This window comes from Anoplopoma fimbria, chromosome 14, assembly GCF_027596085.1.
Source record: "Anoplopoma fimbria isolate UVic2021 breed Golden Eagle Sablefish chromosome 14, Afim_UVic_2022, whole genome shotgun sequence".
Lineage (NCBI taxonomy): Eukaryota > Metazoa > Chordata > Actinopteri > Perciformes > Anoplopomatidae > Anoplopoma > Anoplopoma fimbria.
In genome coordinates, this window is record NC_072462.1 from 19,744,176 (window position 1) to 19,761,920 (window position 17,745).

The 17,745-nt window shown below is 39.8% G+C and overlaps 1 protein-coding gene across 1 annotated transcript in view; it reads right to left on the reverse strand.

Annotated features, from left to right (window-relative positions):
- grin3a (glutamate receptor, ionotropic, N-methyl-D-aspartate 3A) overlaps nucleotides 1-17,745 on the reverse strand; it is a 44,619-nt gene that overhangs the window by 22,647 nt on the left and 4,227 nt on the right. The window contains exon 2 of the mRNA XM_054612909.1: nucleotides 10,222-10,970. Within this exon, the coding sequence (XP_054468884.1) occupies nucleotides 10,222-10,970 (749 nt within the window). The remainder of the gene's footprint in view (nucleotides 1-10,221; nucleotides 10,971-17,745) is intronic.

The window sequence follows — 17,745 nt, forward strand, 5'->3', positions numbered from 1 at the left end:
TATAAGCAGAACTCCAGGCTGCTCATTACAACCGGGCTTGATTTCTTATTGGCTTCACTTGTTAATGAACAATTACATTCCTCTACATTCCTCAGATCAGTTTACAGTTGTTGAACTGACCCACCCACAGGACTGCTGTTCCTGTGAGGACTCTTGATGTTTGTGAACTCATGTATGGTCTTGAAACCAAAACATGCACATTGCATCACCTTCACAGTCCAGAGGAAGTAGCAGCAGCAGCAATAGGGATGTCATTTCCTGTTAAATCATTTGCACGGCACATTTGGCATCATTCATTTTGATGCCAAGTACATTTGTAATTAACACTTATGTACGTGTACAGGACTTTCATGCAGGAGACTGCTGTTCTTGTCCCGTGCGAAACCTAAAGCAAAAATTGAAATTTTTGTCATGTCCGTCATTAGCCACTCAGTAGTCACGTGATTCATTTGTCAGTCAAGTAAACATCAATCACACTCAATTTCCAAAAGTGGTTTCATTGTCTTAACCTAACTAACTGTGAAAACAGAATTTATTTGAAAAAAATTCCGTCACTGACACGTCCAAGTCCAAGAGGCTAGAGGGGTACATAGAGGGTGATGGTTTGAAGCTTAGGAGCACCAACTCAGCTGCGGTATTTGATGCATTTGGGTGAAAACATGTTGACATGAAACTGAGCCTTGAAAAGCCTTTTAAAGAATAATGTGATTGTGAATGAAATGTTTTCCAAACCATAGAAGTTTAAGTCCTAAATCAGGTACTAATCAGATTTTTGCAATATGATTTCAGTCTGAACAGTCATTACGGAAGTTGCCCAACTTTTTCTGTCACTCTTGATATTGTGGAGAGGCATTGAAAGATGTTAAAAGTGGTTCAAGTTGAAAGTGGCCTTTGACTCTTGGATGAAATCTGTTCCAGTGAATACATTCATATCACGATCCCACCACAACTGGCTCTCACTCTGCATCATCTCTGTACAAAAACAACAGACATTGGTCCACAAAAAGCCAGAATGAATCAAACATTTAAACAGCCAAACAAAAAAAACAAAAACTGATCCGAGCGATAAATCAGAATTGAGCCCTGAAGCTTGCGGTGTGAACGGAGCCGTATAGTCCTCAAGTACCTATATCAAAAAGATTTAGTCCAGCAAGTCGATGACTCAAGGACAGGTCCACGTTGGATTCATTTTCAGGGGTCTCTTTTCAGATTTGATGACTGTTATGCAAGACATTGACTTCCTCTACATCCAGAACTGCTACGGCTGCTCCTCCGCTGCCATAACTTTTTATACAATGCGACATGATTCATTTCCTCTCCATGAATGAAAAAATGATGGCATTTGAAGCAGAGGAGTCGACGAGTGACGTCTAGGTGAATCACATCTATAACCCAGCGACACTAACTTAATGTCATGCCCGCCTCCTCTTTTTTCCTCATTAATCACCTAAAAAAATGATTTTGAGCATGAGGCAGCGTACAACCACAGAGCTGTGCTCATGTTCACATCAGCAGCCATGATGGAGAGTGAGCAGAAAAAAGGCAAGCTGAATCTTTGAAGCTGAACTGATGGAAATGCACTTCAATTTCCATATCTCATATCACTAACAAAATACCAATCAACAACATTAAAAAAAAAAAATTCAAGTGTCAAAACATCTTGTTCTTTAAAACAAAAGATATATGCTCATGCCGCAGAATGTTCTGAAGCATAGAAGGAGCATCACTCCTTGGTAAACCAATCCTTCCCTGAAGCAAGCAGAGGGTGTTTACTTACATTGGTTCAGGGAATGCAAACCTCAAAGGGGACATTAATTATATATAATTTATATATCTTTACAGCTCAGCTGGCTGGCACATCAGGGTACTATTCTTGGCTTTGGTGGGCATGCATTACTTTGAATGTTTTTTTATCATGAAGGATTGTCTCTGGTGAGAAAAATAAATGAATAAGATAAGCTGCTGATATTTATTGTGCCAATATCATATCTGTTATAATACAGAGCTTTTGCCCCTGTAGTCTATCTGTATCTGCATCTCCAGGGGTTATTTAGGTCCATCTCTTTCTTTTTCTGCACAGCATTTTTCTCTTCCCTGCTTCCTTATCACATCTGTGGCCACCTCCCCAGTAAATCTCCTCCCCTCAGCTTTGAACTGGTGGACAAACCTAATCGGGGCCTCTCATAGGCTTTTACACAGTACACTGTACAGATATTTTAAAATAGCAACATATTGGTCTTTTTAGAAGGAGCTTAATTGTATAATACAGACACCTGCTCACTGATTTGTATCTGGTAGAAATGTTGAAATACAACAAAAATGTGAAATGTTAATAATTTGGAGTCCTTCAGAGCTTTTTATACTTTATCAACAGAGTTTGCATTCATAATCTGTCGGCAAAATGACACGATTTAGGTCTCGGAAGGATTCTGGTTTCCGTTTGTAGTCGAGTAGAGTTCTATTGACCAATCACGTTCGAGCAAACTGTGGTTGAGTGCAGGATAACAGTCCAGGTGGAGAGCGAGAGAGATGGAACACACAGGCCAAAATGCAATCTCTGACGCTGTTTTAGATTTTTCCTGGTTTACCATTTATTTGGAAACTAGCTGCTCCAATCCAGTTGTAATCATAGTCTCTCAACTCCAACTCCAGTCTTGAATCTCAAATTGCTTATTGGACTGTACACAATAAGCATTGTTCAGAAAAGGCCTTTTTGGGCTCATATATCCTGTTTCTACATCAGAATCCCCAGAGGTATAGCCTCTTGCCCCCATGGGCTTATCCTTAGCCCAAACATATAGCCAATGGGTTCCAGGATTGCCTATTACATACAATACTATGTGTGCAGGTTTTAATGTTGGTGGAACTTGAGTAAAGGACTAGGCTACAAATTGGATTCATCATCTTGATGGCATGAATATCTATGTTTGATCTTGTTTAGATTTTTTATACTCCTTGTATAACAGGTACTTCTACATTTCTTTTGAAAGGTAGGACATATTTGACCTGGTTTGTATAGTAGTAGTATATAGTCCTAATTTTTAGTCTTTGCATATAAATACAATGGTAAGTGATATGACCAACTCAATGGATGGCCAAAAGTGTAGATCTTGGATGCTTAGCAAATGGAACCAATCAATTGGTTGCTATTATTATATTTCTGATTATTATTATTAATAATAATACAAGTAATAATAATAATAATAATAATATAATTAATAATAATTGATAATACATAGGGCTGCACGGTGGTGTAGTGGTTAGCACTGTCGCCTCACAGCAAGAGGGGCCTGGGTTCAATTCCCGGGCTGGACAACCTTCTGTGTGGAGTTTGCATGTTCTCCCCGTGTCAGCGTGGGTTCTCTCTGGGTTCTCCGGCTTCCTCCCACAGTCCAAAGACATGCAGGTTAGGTTCATTGATGACTCTGAAATTGCCCGTAGGTGTGAATGTGAGCGTGAGTGGTTGTCTGTCTATATATGTCAGCCCTGTGATAGGCTGGCGACCTGTCCAGGGTGTACCCTGCCTTCGCCCATTGACAGCTGGGATCGGCTCCAGCACCCCTGCGACCCTTAACTGGATAAGCGGTTATGGAAGATGGATGGATGGATGGATAATACATATCTGGTGTGTGACCATCAGAGTGTATCCATGGAACAGCTCAATAGAAGCCTGAACAAGCAAATGGAGAGAAAATGGGAGTAAAAGTAATAATGAATAAATCCTTTAACAAAGCAGACAATCCAGTGGTAGCTTGTCAACCCTATTTGAAATTAAACATATTCAAACATCTGATTATCAAATTGGAATGGTAATCTTTCTACATTATAAGATACGTTTTGTTTCATTTTTTATTCATACCATAAATGATTAATGTCAGTATTTTCAGTCTATAAATATTCTAATCATATAGAGGAAATTGTATAAAACATGTTAATGCTTTCTCAAATGAAAGAATTGCAAAGATTCCTTTAAAACCATTTTCAGTTAGGAATTATAAGAATCCAATTGCCATACACTCAGGTCACTTGTATACATGATTTTAACATGATACTGCAACTGTCTGATTAACTCTCCTTATCGTAAAGCAATTTCAGCTCAGTTTTCTGTGCACACTTGCATAAATTCAAACACACACACACCACACACACACACACACACACACACACACACACACACACACACACACACACACACACACACACACACACACACACACACACACACACACACACAGACACAAATACAAACATAACCATACATACATACATACATAATACATACATACATATGCATACATACACACATGTACACATACATATCCATACACACATATATACTTACACACAGTATATACATACTGACAAACCTACATACATACACATACAGCACATACATGCATCCGACATATATTTATTAAATAGCACTTTTTGACCTCAAATTACTCTCTGTTTGTATTTGAAAATCCCCAGTAACCTCCTAATCCATTACATATCCGTCCCTTATCTGACACCTGCTCACCTGTTTTTTCAAATAGCCTTGAGGAAAACATCTGGGTAAATATCTGACCAAATTATATTGTATTCATGCTTTTTTTCTTCAACTTGTCATCCATCGTTGTGCAGTTGTCATGTAAGTGTTGCACAAATTAATTAGGGCTTGTTCAGTGTGCAAAAAAAGCCGGCGGCAATCAAAGGGGTCCCCTGTAATTAGTGTTCCAGTGTAGTGCTGAAGTCATTCACATTCTTTCTCTCCAACACACACGCACACACTTAAAGACGACACACACACTTGGCTCCTTCTCATTGCCGTCCTGGTGTCCTGTTAACTAAGACAAAGAAAGACAATGTCCTGCTTTAATCCAGCGTCTCACAAACGGCACTAGATCAAACTTGTCCAAAGGGGGTCTGTTTAGGTCCACAAACAGCAGGAAAGACAGGCTCTCCTCACACAACCTGTTGTGGGTCTCGCTGGCTGTGTCATTTACGGCGGAAAACCTGTTCACGCACTCACTGATAATATTTGTGAATACCTGTTTCGAATTGAACAATGAATAATGCTGGACATGGTAGCCTGAGTTTTTAAAATACTTCTTTTTTTGACAATTGCTGGAGACATTTAAAAAAAAAAAAAAAAAAAAAAAAAAAAAAGATTTCAGCCAATCCCCCAAATTTTGCTGTTGAGGCTTTCAAGGGGTCCCCAATGCTAATCAAATTGTGTTTCTGTTGCTCATCTGTCTAATGCTTTCTGGCTTCTACCCTACTGACAACACTTCCTGCCAGCACAGCTCCTTCACAAAGCACCTGATACCACAGCTCTATTGCCAAACCGGAGGCAGTCCCCTCACTGCAACAGAAAGTTCAGAAATCACTGAAAGTGACAGCAGGACTTTGAAGGGTGTAAGACAAGGGTTCAAAACGTGGAGGTAGCAAGATAAATCTTTGGGATAAAAAGGAAATAAACAGAATTTTATTTTATCTGTAAATAATTGGGATTGGAATTTTACCTTCTAATCATCTTTTGCGTACTGGTCACAACTTGTACATATACACAACCTGTGAAAAGAAGAGATAAATAGGAAACTGATGATGAAAAGAAACAAATTGGAAGGAAGTTTTGTATGTTTCACATGACTGACCAATTAGATTTTTCTACAATGTAATGGCAGTGATTTTTACATTACTATTCTAAAAAGATCCAGGAGGGGATATATTTTTTAAAGTGCCCTACATTTCACTTCCAGAAAAAAAAAAAGCACTTCATGGTGTCCAAGAAGTGTTTCTTTTTTTCAGTCTTTTCATTCTTTCCTTTCCTTATGAGTCTAATAATAATGTCGCTGATTTCATTTACTTTCTTGCACAATGCAATAGCCTTTAACTACAGGGTGGTGGTTTAGATTAAAGCTAATCAGTGTTTGAGAAACATCCATTCTCTGTGACAAAATGTTATTGTCTTAAATCAGCCATATCTTGGTCAGATTATTACAAGCCCTGCAAAAGAGAAAGGCATAAACAACATGTATGAGACATAAACACTGAGCTGGGGGGGTTCTAGATTAAGGATTTTTTAATTGTAGTGTCTAACTAGAGACCATATTCAATATGTATTTTAACAATTACAGTCAACCCAACAAATATGGCATGTGGTTTGTTTTATCACAGTGATGAAACATAATGACTTTATCATAATTTGTTCAAATATAATCCTGAATAGTAGATGATTGTCTTGCAATGTATCGAGTATCCTAGAATAGCTGTATCGTGATACCATCGCTGTCGTGTAACCATCGGTATTATTTGCGAATATTTGAGTGTTCTGTGATTCCTACCCCTAGTTGTGACGCTGGGATTTATAAAATCTGTCCACAGACAGATTTAAATACAAACTTTTTTTTAAACAAGTGAAACAGGGGCACTAACATCACTACTACATATGCAAATGCACTGTGTTTAAGCTAACTCATCATGTGGATTCTGTCTGATCTCAAGATCCCAGCTGAACTCAGAGTTAATAAAGATAGTAATATTCTAGAATGATATCAACCTTTAATGTATCAGAGCACTTCTCCTGTGTCTAAATGTCAGCCCTGAAGCAAAAATAAAATTTGCTTTCAAAATATATGTGAAAATATCAGCTTGTTCCAACTTGAGGAAAGTCAACTCTAACCTTTAGCTACGCACTCAAGTGGTTTGTATATTTCACACTACCTCGGGCAGTCTACAACCTTTGAGTTATGTGTGGAATATCATGACTTAATGTAACAGACATGGTACGTGCTTACTAAAAAACAGTGTACATAGATGAATTAGTATAAAAAAAGTATATTGGAGACAACAAAAACATTAGTTTCTTCTTTCTAGTTTCTTGGTGAGTACAATACCAACACTCTAAGGCTGAATCTGACTGATACAGGTAAAAAAGCAACTGTCATCCTGTTAGATGTGAATTCCTTAAACACTTGTTTCGGTTTAGGCAATAGAATCACTGAGTTTTAGAAAAAAAAAATCTCGGTTGGGTTTAAAGTAAGTAGATTACCCGTACCCTAAGTAAAACATATGTACACTAGGTAGGTTAGTAAATTTGGATTTGAATTTTGTCTTTTGCGTCAATATCAAGCGCCGAGGGCCACGACAAAGCGGCTGTATTTGACGCCCTGGGAATAAGTTCGGTCTGGAAAAAAAAAACAGGTGACAGGTCATTGTATCTGGCAACTAAACAACGCTGCCTCCACAATAAGATTAAAGTTAATTTCAAATAGAAAAGGAAAATCAATACAATTGTTAGACTGCGCAACAGAAGATAATGGTTATAGATGATGATCACAAAACTGATTCAATTCATCGCCAATCTTTGTAACCTGGAGAGACATACGGAAATTGGAAAAAGAACAAAAAGTCAACATCTATTAATCCCTGCAGCAAGGATGGGTTGGTGATGTACAAACAATCCCACGGCTATTCAAAAACTGAATTACTAAAAAGAGGAAAAATTTCTGAGAACAAAATTGGCTTTTTTTTTTTATCAGTGCCAGTAACATACAAACCTACATCCTTTCCTTTTTCGCCAGCACCTCTAGTTGTTTGCAGTATATCATATATTGCTATCTAATTTATATCGTTTTATATGGCTGACTTTTCCAAATCTCAGGTGTGTGAAACAGCTTGAATTAGACAAAGTTTAGGAAACGAATCCTCTTCGATTAAATCCCTTGCCTTCACAGGGTCAACAACAGCGCTCCTACAAACTTGGTAAAAGGTCTTCTAACACGTGTTCTTCTGTTGTATATGGAAAACACTGGCAGGTTAATCAACACTTAACAACAGCTTAAAATGAACGAAAGAAATAAAAGACGCAATCAGAAATCTCCTTCGGCCTCTACAGGCTCCTCACGTTCAACCACTTCTCATCCTTGGGAGATCATTCTGCTGATTCAGATGTTTTGAGGAGAATCTCCGTAGAAAAGGTCATACTATTATGGTAATGCACTGGTGTGTGATCACACACTCTTCATCGCTCATATCTTACTGAAGCACTATAAAGCAGAGTGGCCCAGCTGCAGATTACGGCGCTGCTGCTAAATGCAAATCATCACACTTTATCATTTTAACACACTGCTGCAGTTTTTTGAATGAATATAGTGTGCATTCAAATGTGCTGCACGCTTTTGCATACTTGCACCTTTACAGATGAGTATGAGTGTGTTTCTGTGGCAATATTCCAGACTGACGTAGCAGCTGAACTGTGATTAAACATCTGCACGATGTTCGAGAAGTACATTCTCCCACAAAGAAAGGATTATAGACAGGACAAAGTAGAAACAATAAGCTGAATCCAATATGTGAACAACATCGTGGAGAGATATGTTGTGATGGGTAGGACGCAGAATCAGGTCTGTTGGGTGCAGACGACCCAGGTTTTTGAATGCGGCTGGTAGCTGATATCAGCGAAATGGCTCTAAAAAAAACCTGCTGTATGCAACCTAGCCAATCATCACAGCAGACAGACAAAGTTAGCAAGTAGCTTGCGTCCTTCTCTGATGGGAATGAGACACCACAATCTGATTCTGCTCTCTTAGCCTACCAGACAAGATACAATACCTTATAAAAATAGAAAGATGTCATGTTCTGTCTACCAACATGAACAGCTGACAGATGACCTGAATATCACCCACTTGCAAGCCTAGATTGGGTTGCTCAGTTTGGCAGAGGAGTGTCAAAAGGGGAAGCACCAGCAAGCTTTTGGAATCCTGATACTGGAAGGCCAAGATTTCCAGTCATCATGTCTCTGAAGACATTCTATGTTTTATCTTTTGTCATACACTTTGTAACAAACTCACATCAATACAAGATGTATGTGGAAAGTGGGTCCAGCGGTTACGTTCTTCACAATCTGGGCCCTCACATGACTGTGGATGAGTGTCTGGAAGCATTTTAGACCATATCTACCAAACACGCAGGACAAATTTGGTATCAAAATAAAGGCATCATTTGATGCAAAGTCCAGCTGCTTGATACAATTTAACACTGCTCCAATTATTGATTGTATCTAGAGTGCGTTCGAAAATGCTGCTTACTTGAGCATACATCCACTTAGTAGATATGTATGAATGTGTGTTTCTGTGGCGAATTCCAGATAGACGATGCAGATGGACTGTTGCATGATGGAAGAGATGTACAGTCTACCACAACGAAGACCATGTAGAAACAATAAGCTGAATCACACACCGTGAACAGTACGGTGGAGAGAGAGGGTACGATGGGTGGGAAGTAGAATGAGGGCTGTTGGGTGGAGACGACCCAGGTTTTTGAATGCGGCCAGCAGCTGTTTTCAGAGAAATTGCTCTAAAAACAGACTGTATGTTTCCAACTCCTTACAGCAGACAGACATCGTTAGCAAGTACCTCGCAATGCCTGATCCTCTAAATGAGCTCTATTGCCTGGAATGTGAAGGCATACACTGAGAAACACCCTGGGGTAGCAACTGAAGAGAATTAGGCCACTAGACGTGGTTAACAATGAGTAAGTTCATACATTTAAATGTGAAAATTTGCCATGTTTTGGACAGTAAAAAAAAACAAGCAAGAGCTTCTCTATGAAGCTATAAAAACACCTAAAATGTTTTTCTTCTAGGTCAGTCAGTGAAATTGAATTGCAACTTGTACATTTTTCATAGTCAAATAACAGGTATTCACTATGTATGGGAGGAGGGGAAGCTATATCAACTTAAAAGGTATATGTCAGAATTTTTTTGAAAGCATGTTCCTGCGGTCTCAAAATGGCCAGGTTTGAATCTCCAAAGGTTTTGTAAACCATACAGAAATGAGTGGAAACGAAAAGACTCCTTGGATACAGAAATAAGTGCATACAAAATTCTAAAACACAACTGCATGGTTTGAAAAATGTTTAACCTTGATCTAAAGTCTGTATGATTTGTACAAAAAAGCAGAAGACATAAGAAAACACCTATCTAGCCTTGAAGCTATCACTATTCTATTACTATACCAATATTGTTCATACTGCCGAAACATTGTGTTTGTTTTTCTTAACAGCCATGTAGAAATGGTATTTCATGTTGCTGAAACAATCCTTTTTATGTTGCGGGAACATCATCAACATCATAATATCATTGACAACAGCACCCAATCTCAGTTTGTCATCAGTGCATTTGATTTTATGTGAGTGTGTGGGTGCAATTGTGACTTTAGTATTCAAATGATCCCCTACCTTGACAAGTATTCCCCTGAGCTGCTGTTGCTCTGTTGTATATCCATACAGTTAGTAGTCCCAGGTATGAGTGCCAGAGCGGGATTCTGTCGTGCTGCACTGCCCACAGCCCGCGCCACCAGCTCCAATGAGTCGTGGACGTAGTGATCCATAGAAGGGGACTCCATGACCCCGTGGGCCAGTAGCCCCAGTGGCAGCCCCTCTGTTCTCAGCTCGGCCACATTCTGGCTGTCCCCCAAAACCCAGTGAAAGTCCGGGAGCGTCATCCTACTGGCCAGCGTCCACAAACGCCGCACTTCGCGGATCTCGCACCCAAATGTCACCACTCCCCTCGTGGACGAAGGTTCCCTCAGGGCCTCCAGCTGCCGCATGAGAGCTTGCTGCTGGTCTAATTTGGCGGAGGATGTGGACGTAGAAGCAGAGGAGGAGGACGCAGCGGTGGAGAAGTAAGGCAAAGACGATGACGATGAAGATGCCTCTGCTCCTGTCGCCACACCTGATGCCGCTCCTGAGTGTAATGATGGAGATGAGGACAATGACAAAGTTGAGGCGGTGGTTGTCAGATTGACAAGAGTGCCCAAGTGGAAGCGGGTGTTGTTGTTGATGAGGAGGAGGAAGTCGCTAATGTCCCATTCCTGACAGAGCAAAATACTGATGTCCCACCAGCCGTTCATCATCAGCAGGGTAGCGAGGAGAAGGGATGGTGGGGCCTCCACGGTCCGCATCGCCAGTTGGAAATGGAGAGGATTCTGTGGGGAGATAGTTAAAGGGTAACGGGTGAATGGACAATCGGTTTGGGAAAAGGGAAAAGAAGGGAATCAACATACAAGCGGAGAGGGTAAGTAAGATTAAGAGATTGAAAAAGAATGGAGGAGATATGACGCATATGGGATTGGAGAGATGGGATAGAGATTAATGACAGTTAAAAAAACAAACAGGAGGAAATAGAGGGGATGAAAATGTAAGGTTGATGGGCGTGATAAAGAAGCAGTGATCGGAGGACAAAAGTTGTTGAGGGTCAGTTGGATTTCATAGAGGGCAGACAGATAGGGGAAAGACATTATAGGATTGTTTTTGGAATTAAGGGTAGATTGCGAGAAAGGTGAAAGGTAGAAATAGAATGGAGAAATGGCAAAATAAGGACAATGTAAGGATGATAGAGGAGGAGGATAGGATAGGTGCAACATTGATAAAGAAGGGGGGGAGATTTTATGGGGCGCCAGGAAGGAGAAACAGATGCAGTAGAGCGGAGAATAGAAGAAAAAAAAGAAAGAAAGAAAGACAGAAAGGTTATAAATCCAAAAGCAGAGTTACTTTCTGTCAAATAATTCCATTTGTTCCTCGAGAACAAATACAGACAGCAGGATATAATGGGTTTCGGCCTCCACTTCCCATGAATATCATTATACACATCATAAGAAATACACTAAATCCATTTCATACGCATTCTATTTTTATTTAAGCAACACACACCTAAAACCTGAAGAAACTCAACTGGGCCTTCAACATACTGTGCCTGGTCAATTACATGTGATTTAATTCTAATCTCTGCTTTGCAATTCATGAATTCATGAATCAGTTGATTGATGAGGACTGGACGGATCAATGGGTAGAGAACAGCAATGGTGTGTGATTTCTACCTGGGCCAGTGAGGAAACTAGTGTGGTCTCCTAGTGGTGATGAAAACCATCCACCTAATGGCTTAAATGCTCAAGAACTAAACAAAAATCAGAAGCTTGATTATGCTCTGTGTATTTTCAAAATACATTTCTGTAGTATTTTGACAGTAGTTCAACATTTTTCATTACTTGGTTTGTGAAATAAAAAAATGGATCCCAACTATAGTTTGTATTGCATAAGAGCCTGAGTGCTTGCCTTGTAGTTTGGGAAATAGGCTTTCTGTCAGTGATGTTTCAAATTGGCCTTCAGAAGAGAACAACAATATAAGGACCATACTTAAAGACTTTTTAAGGTTGTTACGGTTGTTTTTTTCTTTATTTCAGTATGTTAAATCACTCTGAGAACTTCTGAATAAGCTTGAGATAGCTAATCCATAGTAAAAAATCCATTACCTTTATTTTTTTTTAGGTTCTATTTGTGTAAGTTTGAAAGCACAACTTTATTGCCTTGCGTCTCTTGTCAGCATCGTTTCCTGACGCAGGAAGCAGTTTTCAGTGACAAACTCCTACGAAGAGTTATTATTCCTTTTTTGAGCTTCCTTGTAGGAATGTCCAGCAACACTAGTGATCAGTGAGCCTGATCATGGATCAGGTTAAAATTGATATGTTAAAACAACTTGGTTAAATTAAGTTAACTAAACTACTTGTTGGTTTAGGTTAGGTAACTTACACACGTGGCGTTGCTTTGCAGACTTTGTCCCTCTTTATACTACATCACCTCCTGAAGACGGACAAGTTAGCGTCTGGCTTGTGAACAAGGTGGAGCATTTAGGAACTAAAGAGCCAGATATTTCCCTCGAAAGTTTGTTTGGCCAAAAACAAACCAAAGTAGCGGAGAAAAATGTTAAATGAAGCTAACTAAACTGAGTCAAGCAGTTACTTTAATACCCTCACTAAAAAAATCTTTCTGAAAGGTTGGACATTTTATTCTTAAAAATATTGTATGCTATAGAACACTGTTGACCGTAATAAAATATGATAAATATGTTTGATTTGTAGGTAATTGGCTGCAGGCATAACCCCCTGAATGGCTCCATCAGTTCCATTATGATGAGACCGGTGCAAACCTACTGCACTCTACACATGCAGTGCATTGCACTTACAGGATTATAGTGAGCCAGAAGATCAGAGTTGATACGTTTCAAAGTTGACACAGTCGCCCCTGTAATACTGAGCTGTCAGATCCGCTTCAGTATACCTCGGCATATACTGTATCCAACATACCAGTCACCCAGGGAATCGATATGTCTTGCACTCACACACGCAGAACTACACACACTTAAAATGCCCTCAGCTTCTCTGTTTAATTGACTTTACAACTTTTCCACAAACTTTGCACTAAAAGTCCATTAGATTAATCTATTGGTTAATTTCACTAATTCCATTAATCACTCTACCCAGTGGATATGCAAATAAATGAATCAATATTCATCTGCTTATTGCGTATGGAAGGATTATTGCTGCAACAAAAGCACCAACAGAAGCAATACTATGTGTTTTATTTCAGTTTTAGAAGTCCTGTTTCAGGGAAAATAAATGGTAATGCAGTCCACAGGGGCATCAGACTCTCACCTCCTCTCATCCCTAAGGAGGATTGGAGGATTTATTCTCAGCTGCAGCACTTCTGCACTGTGATCACCATAAATCTGTAACCCCCTCTTTGTTCCTCATGTAAATAAACAGGCAGAAATTTGCCCGGAAGTGCAGCTGCCTGCTCTCTTACATAAATACAGACATCTGCTGCTTTCGACGAACTGGGAAATCCCAGCTTTGTTGTCACTCTGCTCTCTTTCATCACTCCTCTCTCTTCAGATTTCTTTTTTTTACTCTGAAATCCACAGTCTAAATACTTGTGATGTTATTTTAATTTTTATATGTGCAAGAAACTTGCAAGCCTTGCTTTATGGTAAAACTGCAGGGACTGGCAGAATCATGAGCCAGTGGACTTATCAAACAAACTCGTAATGGCTTGGTATTGATCTTTCCTTGAACGGATGATTCATTGTGGGGAAAGTGTGAAAACTGATTCTAATTAGTTTCTGGTACTGTTTTTTGTTTTTTTTGCGGTAATTAACATATACAACATAGTCCCTATTTGAAATAAATACAAAATTATTGTTGATTTCACAGCAAAACCTTCCTATGAACCCGATCCTTAACTCCATAGACCTACCCATAGATCTTAGCCTTTCATCCTACTGGCCTCCTTATGTCACTGCCAGCGTTATTTATGAGGGGACATTAAAACCTCCAATATCTCTCCTCATAGTCAGCATAGCCCTATCATTCATCTCCCTGGATAGATTGGGAGGATATTATTGCTCCAATATCCTAATCAGTATAGTCTACTAATGAATTTACCTGCATCTAATTGAAAAGAAAATCTCAGGCTTACGATGTGTACCTGTGTGATTTTTTACCAAAAAACATCTCTGAGTTATTACAATTCACATTCCATCCCCACTGCCCCTTGGCCTAAATTCACTGTTGGGTATGTGAAGCTTTTGGTAATTAACACAGCTACACAACCCGAAATAGAGAGATTAGACAAAATGATCATGAAATAGAACTTAACTTCACTTATTTTACAACAATAAGAAAATCAAATACCAGCGATAGAGCAGTGACCCTAGGTGTCTTAATACTGATTTATAGGCATGCACACAGTGGGACAAACAGCTTCCATTCAGATAATTGGTATCAAAACAGGGCTGCACGGTGGTGTAGTGGTTAGCACCGTCGCCTCACAGCAAGAGGGGCCCGGGTTCAATTCCCTTCTGTGTGGAGTTTGCATGTTCTCCCTGTGTCAGCGTGGGTTCTCTCCGGGTTCTCCGGCTTCCTCCCACAGTCCAAAGACATGCAGCTTAGGTGCATTGAAGACTCTAAATTGCCCGTAGGTGTGGATGTGAGTGTGAATGGTTGTTTGTCTCTATATGTCAGCCCTGCGACAGACTGGCGACCTGTCCAGGGTGAACCCTGCCTTCACCCATTGACAGCTGGGATCGGCTCCAGCACCCCAGCGACCCTTAACTGGATAAGCAGGTTACGGAAAATGGATGGATGGATGGAATGGTATCAAAACAAGGTAATTAATTAAGTGTTGCCAGATCATATTGCCAGTTTTCCGCTCAATCACAGCCTAAAACCCACCCAATTAATTAGACGACCAGTCCAAATCATAACTTTGCCAGAAACCTGTGTAAAATTGTAAAACCATTACATACGTCATATAAAACACATCATAAGCATATTATGCTTAAAATCTGTATCAAATAAACAAAGATAAGATGAGTAGGATATTTCAACCCACAAAGAGTGAAGTAAGACAACCAAATACACAAATTCCCATGTCAATGTCAATGGTAATGAAGCCAAGGTAAGAAGGTCCTCTGTCATCGCATTCGAGGATTGAATACAACTCATATCAACCAAATTTCATCCAAGGGCCCAGCGCTATCTAACTTAATAAAAAAGTAACCCATTGGGGTGAAAACCAGCCCAATCTGATAGCAGTGACTCTATCGGAATCGGTATTACTTTAAGTGTAGTGGTTATAGTACTGGCATTGGGATTTTTTAAACAAAACCCAGCTCTAGTGGGAGGGGTGGTGTATGGGTCAAACTAAAACAGGACTTTCACTCAGGGGACTGGTGTTCGTGTCCTGTATGAAACCTAAAGAATGAGTGACTACTGATGTCAAATGCCTTTTGATCATAGTTTGCGTTACCAGTGTACTTCTAATCCATAGCATAATGGTTTTTTTAACCTTAATACATACATTTTTTAACTAAACTTAACCTCCACGGTTTCTTAACGTTAACCACCTGTTACAACGCCAACGCAACTGCAAACCACAAGAAACACTACTGCGTAAAAACACTACCAAAAAACTGTACAGATAGTTATCCAAGGAACCTGCAACATGGCGTACACCTCATAAACATCTTAAATTTACACTGCACTCATTCCACATATGTCAAAATCTGCTAGGCACCTAGGTTATTTTTCAATGTTTCGCTCATTCTTGGTAAATCTATTACTGTTTTATTTTAATACTCACCCCTTTCGATTCATGCCTTTGTGTACGATTGTCTGCCACGTCCTGTTTTCACCTGTCCCTCGTTATCCCTGCTGTCACCTGTCCCTCGTTATCGTTCTTTCTTCCCTGTGTATTTATTATCCTTGTCTCCTGCCACTGCGTCTTTGAACTCACATGCCAAGCTTTCCAGCCGTCTCTCCTCGTAATTAGACCTTGCTTTTTATGTTTTTCAGTCTGCCTTAGCGTGGTGATTTTTTGATACCTCTTTATTATGGAGTGATCTTCTGTCTACTGTACCCTTACTTCTAAAAAAATACCTTTCTGTTTGAATACCACATATACAGCCCCTGTAGGTTTGTTCCAATGTCACAACATTATGTTCTAATGCCCTTTGACATAATGAGAACATCTGCCACACATTAATTTGGATTCAGTAGCGACCCACATTTGCATAGATGCTTCAAGTTGTCTGTAAAAAAAAGCTATATCTTAACTTCCCACAAGCTCTATGGTTGAGGGCCAGCAAGGGATAGATTTACACTTGAGAACTAGGTCCTCCTATCAGAAAAACACTGGTCTTTCTCAGGGAGTTTCTCAGTCCCTGCTCTTTTATATGCTAAATTCTCAACCCTTTGCTGCTTCGAAAAGCCTCTCATCAACTACTCCCAACCCACCCAGTCCCTTTACCCTGAGCTGCACTTTATATTTTGGCCAATATACAGTGTCAAAGGTTGCTCACAGGTTCATTCTATTATACATTTCTTAACGGTAAACTTTGTCTAATCTAAAGCGTAAGGAGCAGAACATAAGGCAAAGGCCAGACAAGGTCACCAAACAAACACTAAAGAGTTTCTCTCAAGACGTTCTGTTTTGGAGAAATTGCTGTCAGGCTTCAATTGGGATTCAATAGCTAAACTAGATTGAGTCAGAGGGAAGTTAAGCCATCTCTTCAAAAGTCACAAACAATCTGTCTGTTTGCTTGTTTATTGCCAAGTTTTAGTATTAGTATCCATCCATCCAACCAACTATTCATCCATCAGTTAATCAATCTGTCTCTGTTGGCTTGTCTGCTATATCTATACCTGCCATTTCACTACAAAGAACCCGTTTGGACTTTAAACACCTGCTTACTGCTTACAGCGAAAATGCTTCCTTGTGCACAGAGCAGGGAATTAGATAATACCCTGGAAACACACACACACACACACACACACACACACACACACACACACACACACACACACACACACACACACACACACACACACACACACACACACACACACACACATCTGAACCATTAGTTAAACTGAAGGGTTCTGGGAGACTTGCCACCTACTGAGCTAAAGTAATGTGTGTGTGTGTGCAAGTGTGTGTGTGTGTTTACGTGTGTGTGTATGCGCATGTACTTGTGCGAAAGAAAAAAAACCCACAATGATGCTCTTTGCCCCTCCCAGAAAGGTTGTGCGTGGAAAGTAAAACACACACCGACACACACACACACACTCTTACTGCTACTCGCTGCTCATTGATATGCAATAACTGCCCTGTTGCTGCCACCTAATTAAATAGGTTTAAAGTGTATAGTAACATTAAATCATTTCATGTTTGTGAGTGTCTGGTTGCACTTGTGAGAGAGATTTCTACCTGCACACACACACACAAATATATGAGAGGCCGTCTAGGCCATAATTCATACTTGGTCTTACATACAATGTCAAAATCTCACATGCACACCACCAAACTCTTTCACACATATTACTATGCACTTTTACATGCACAATCATACTCTCCCACACACACAAC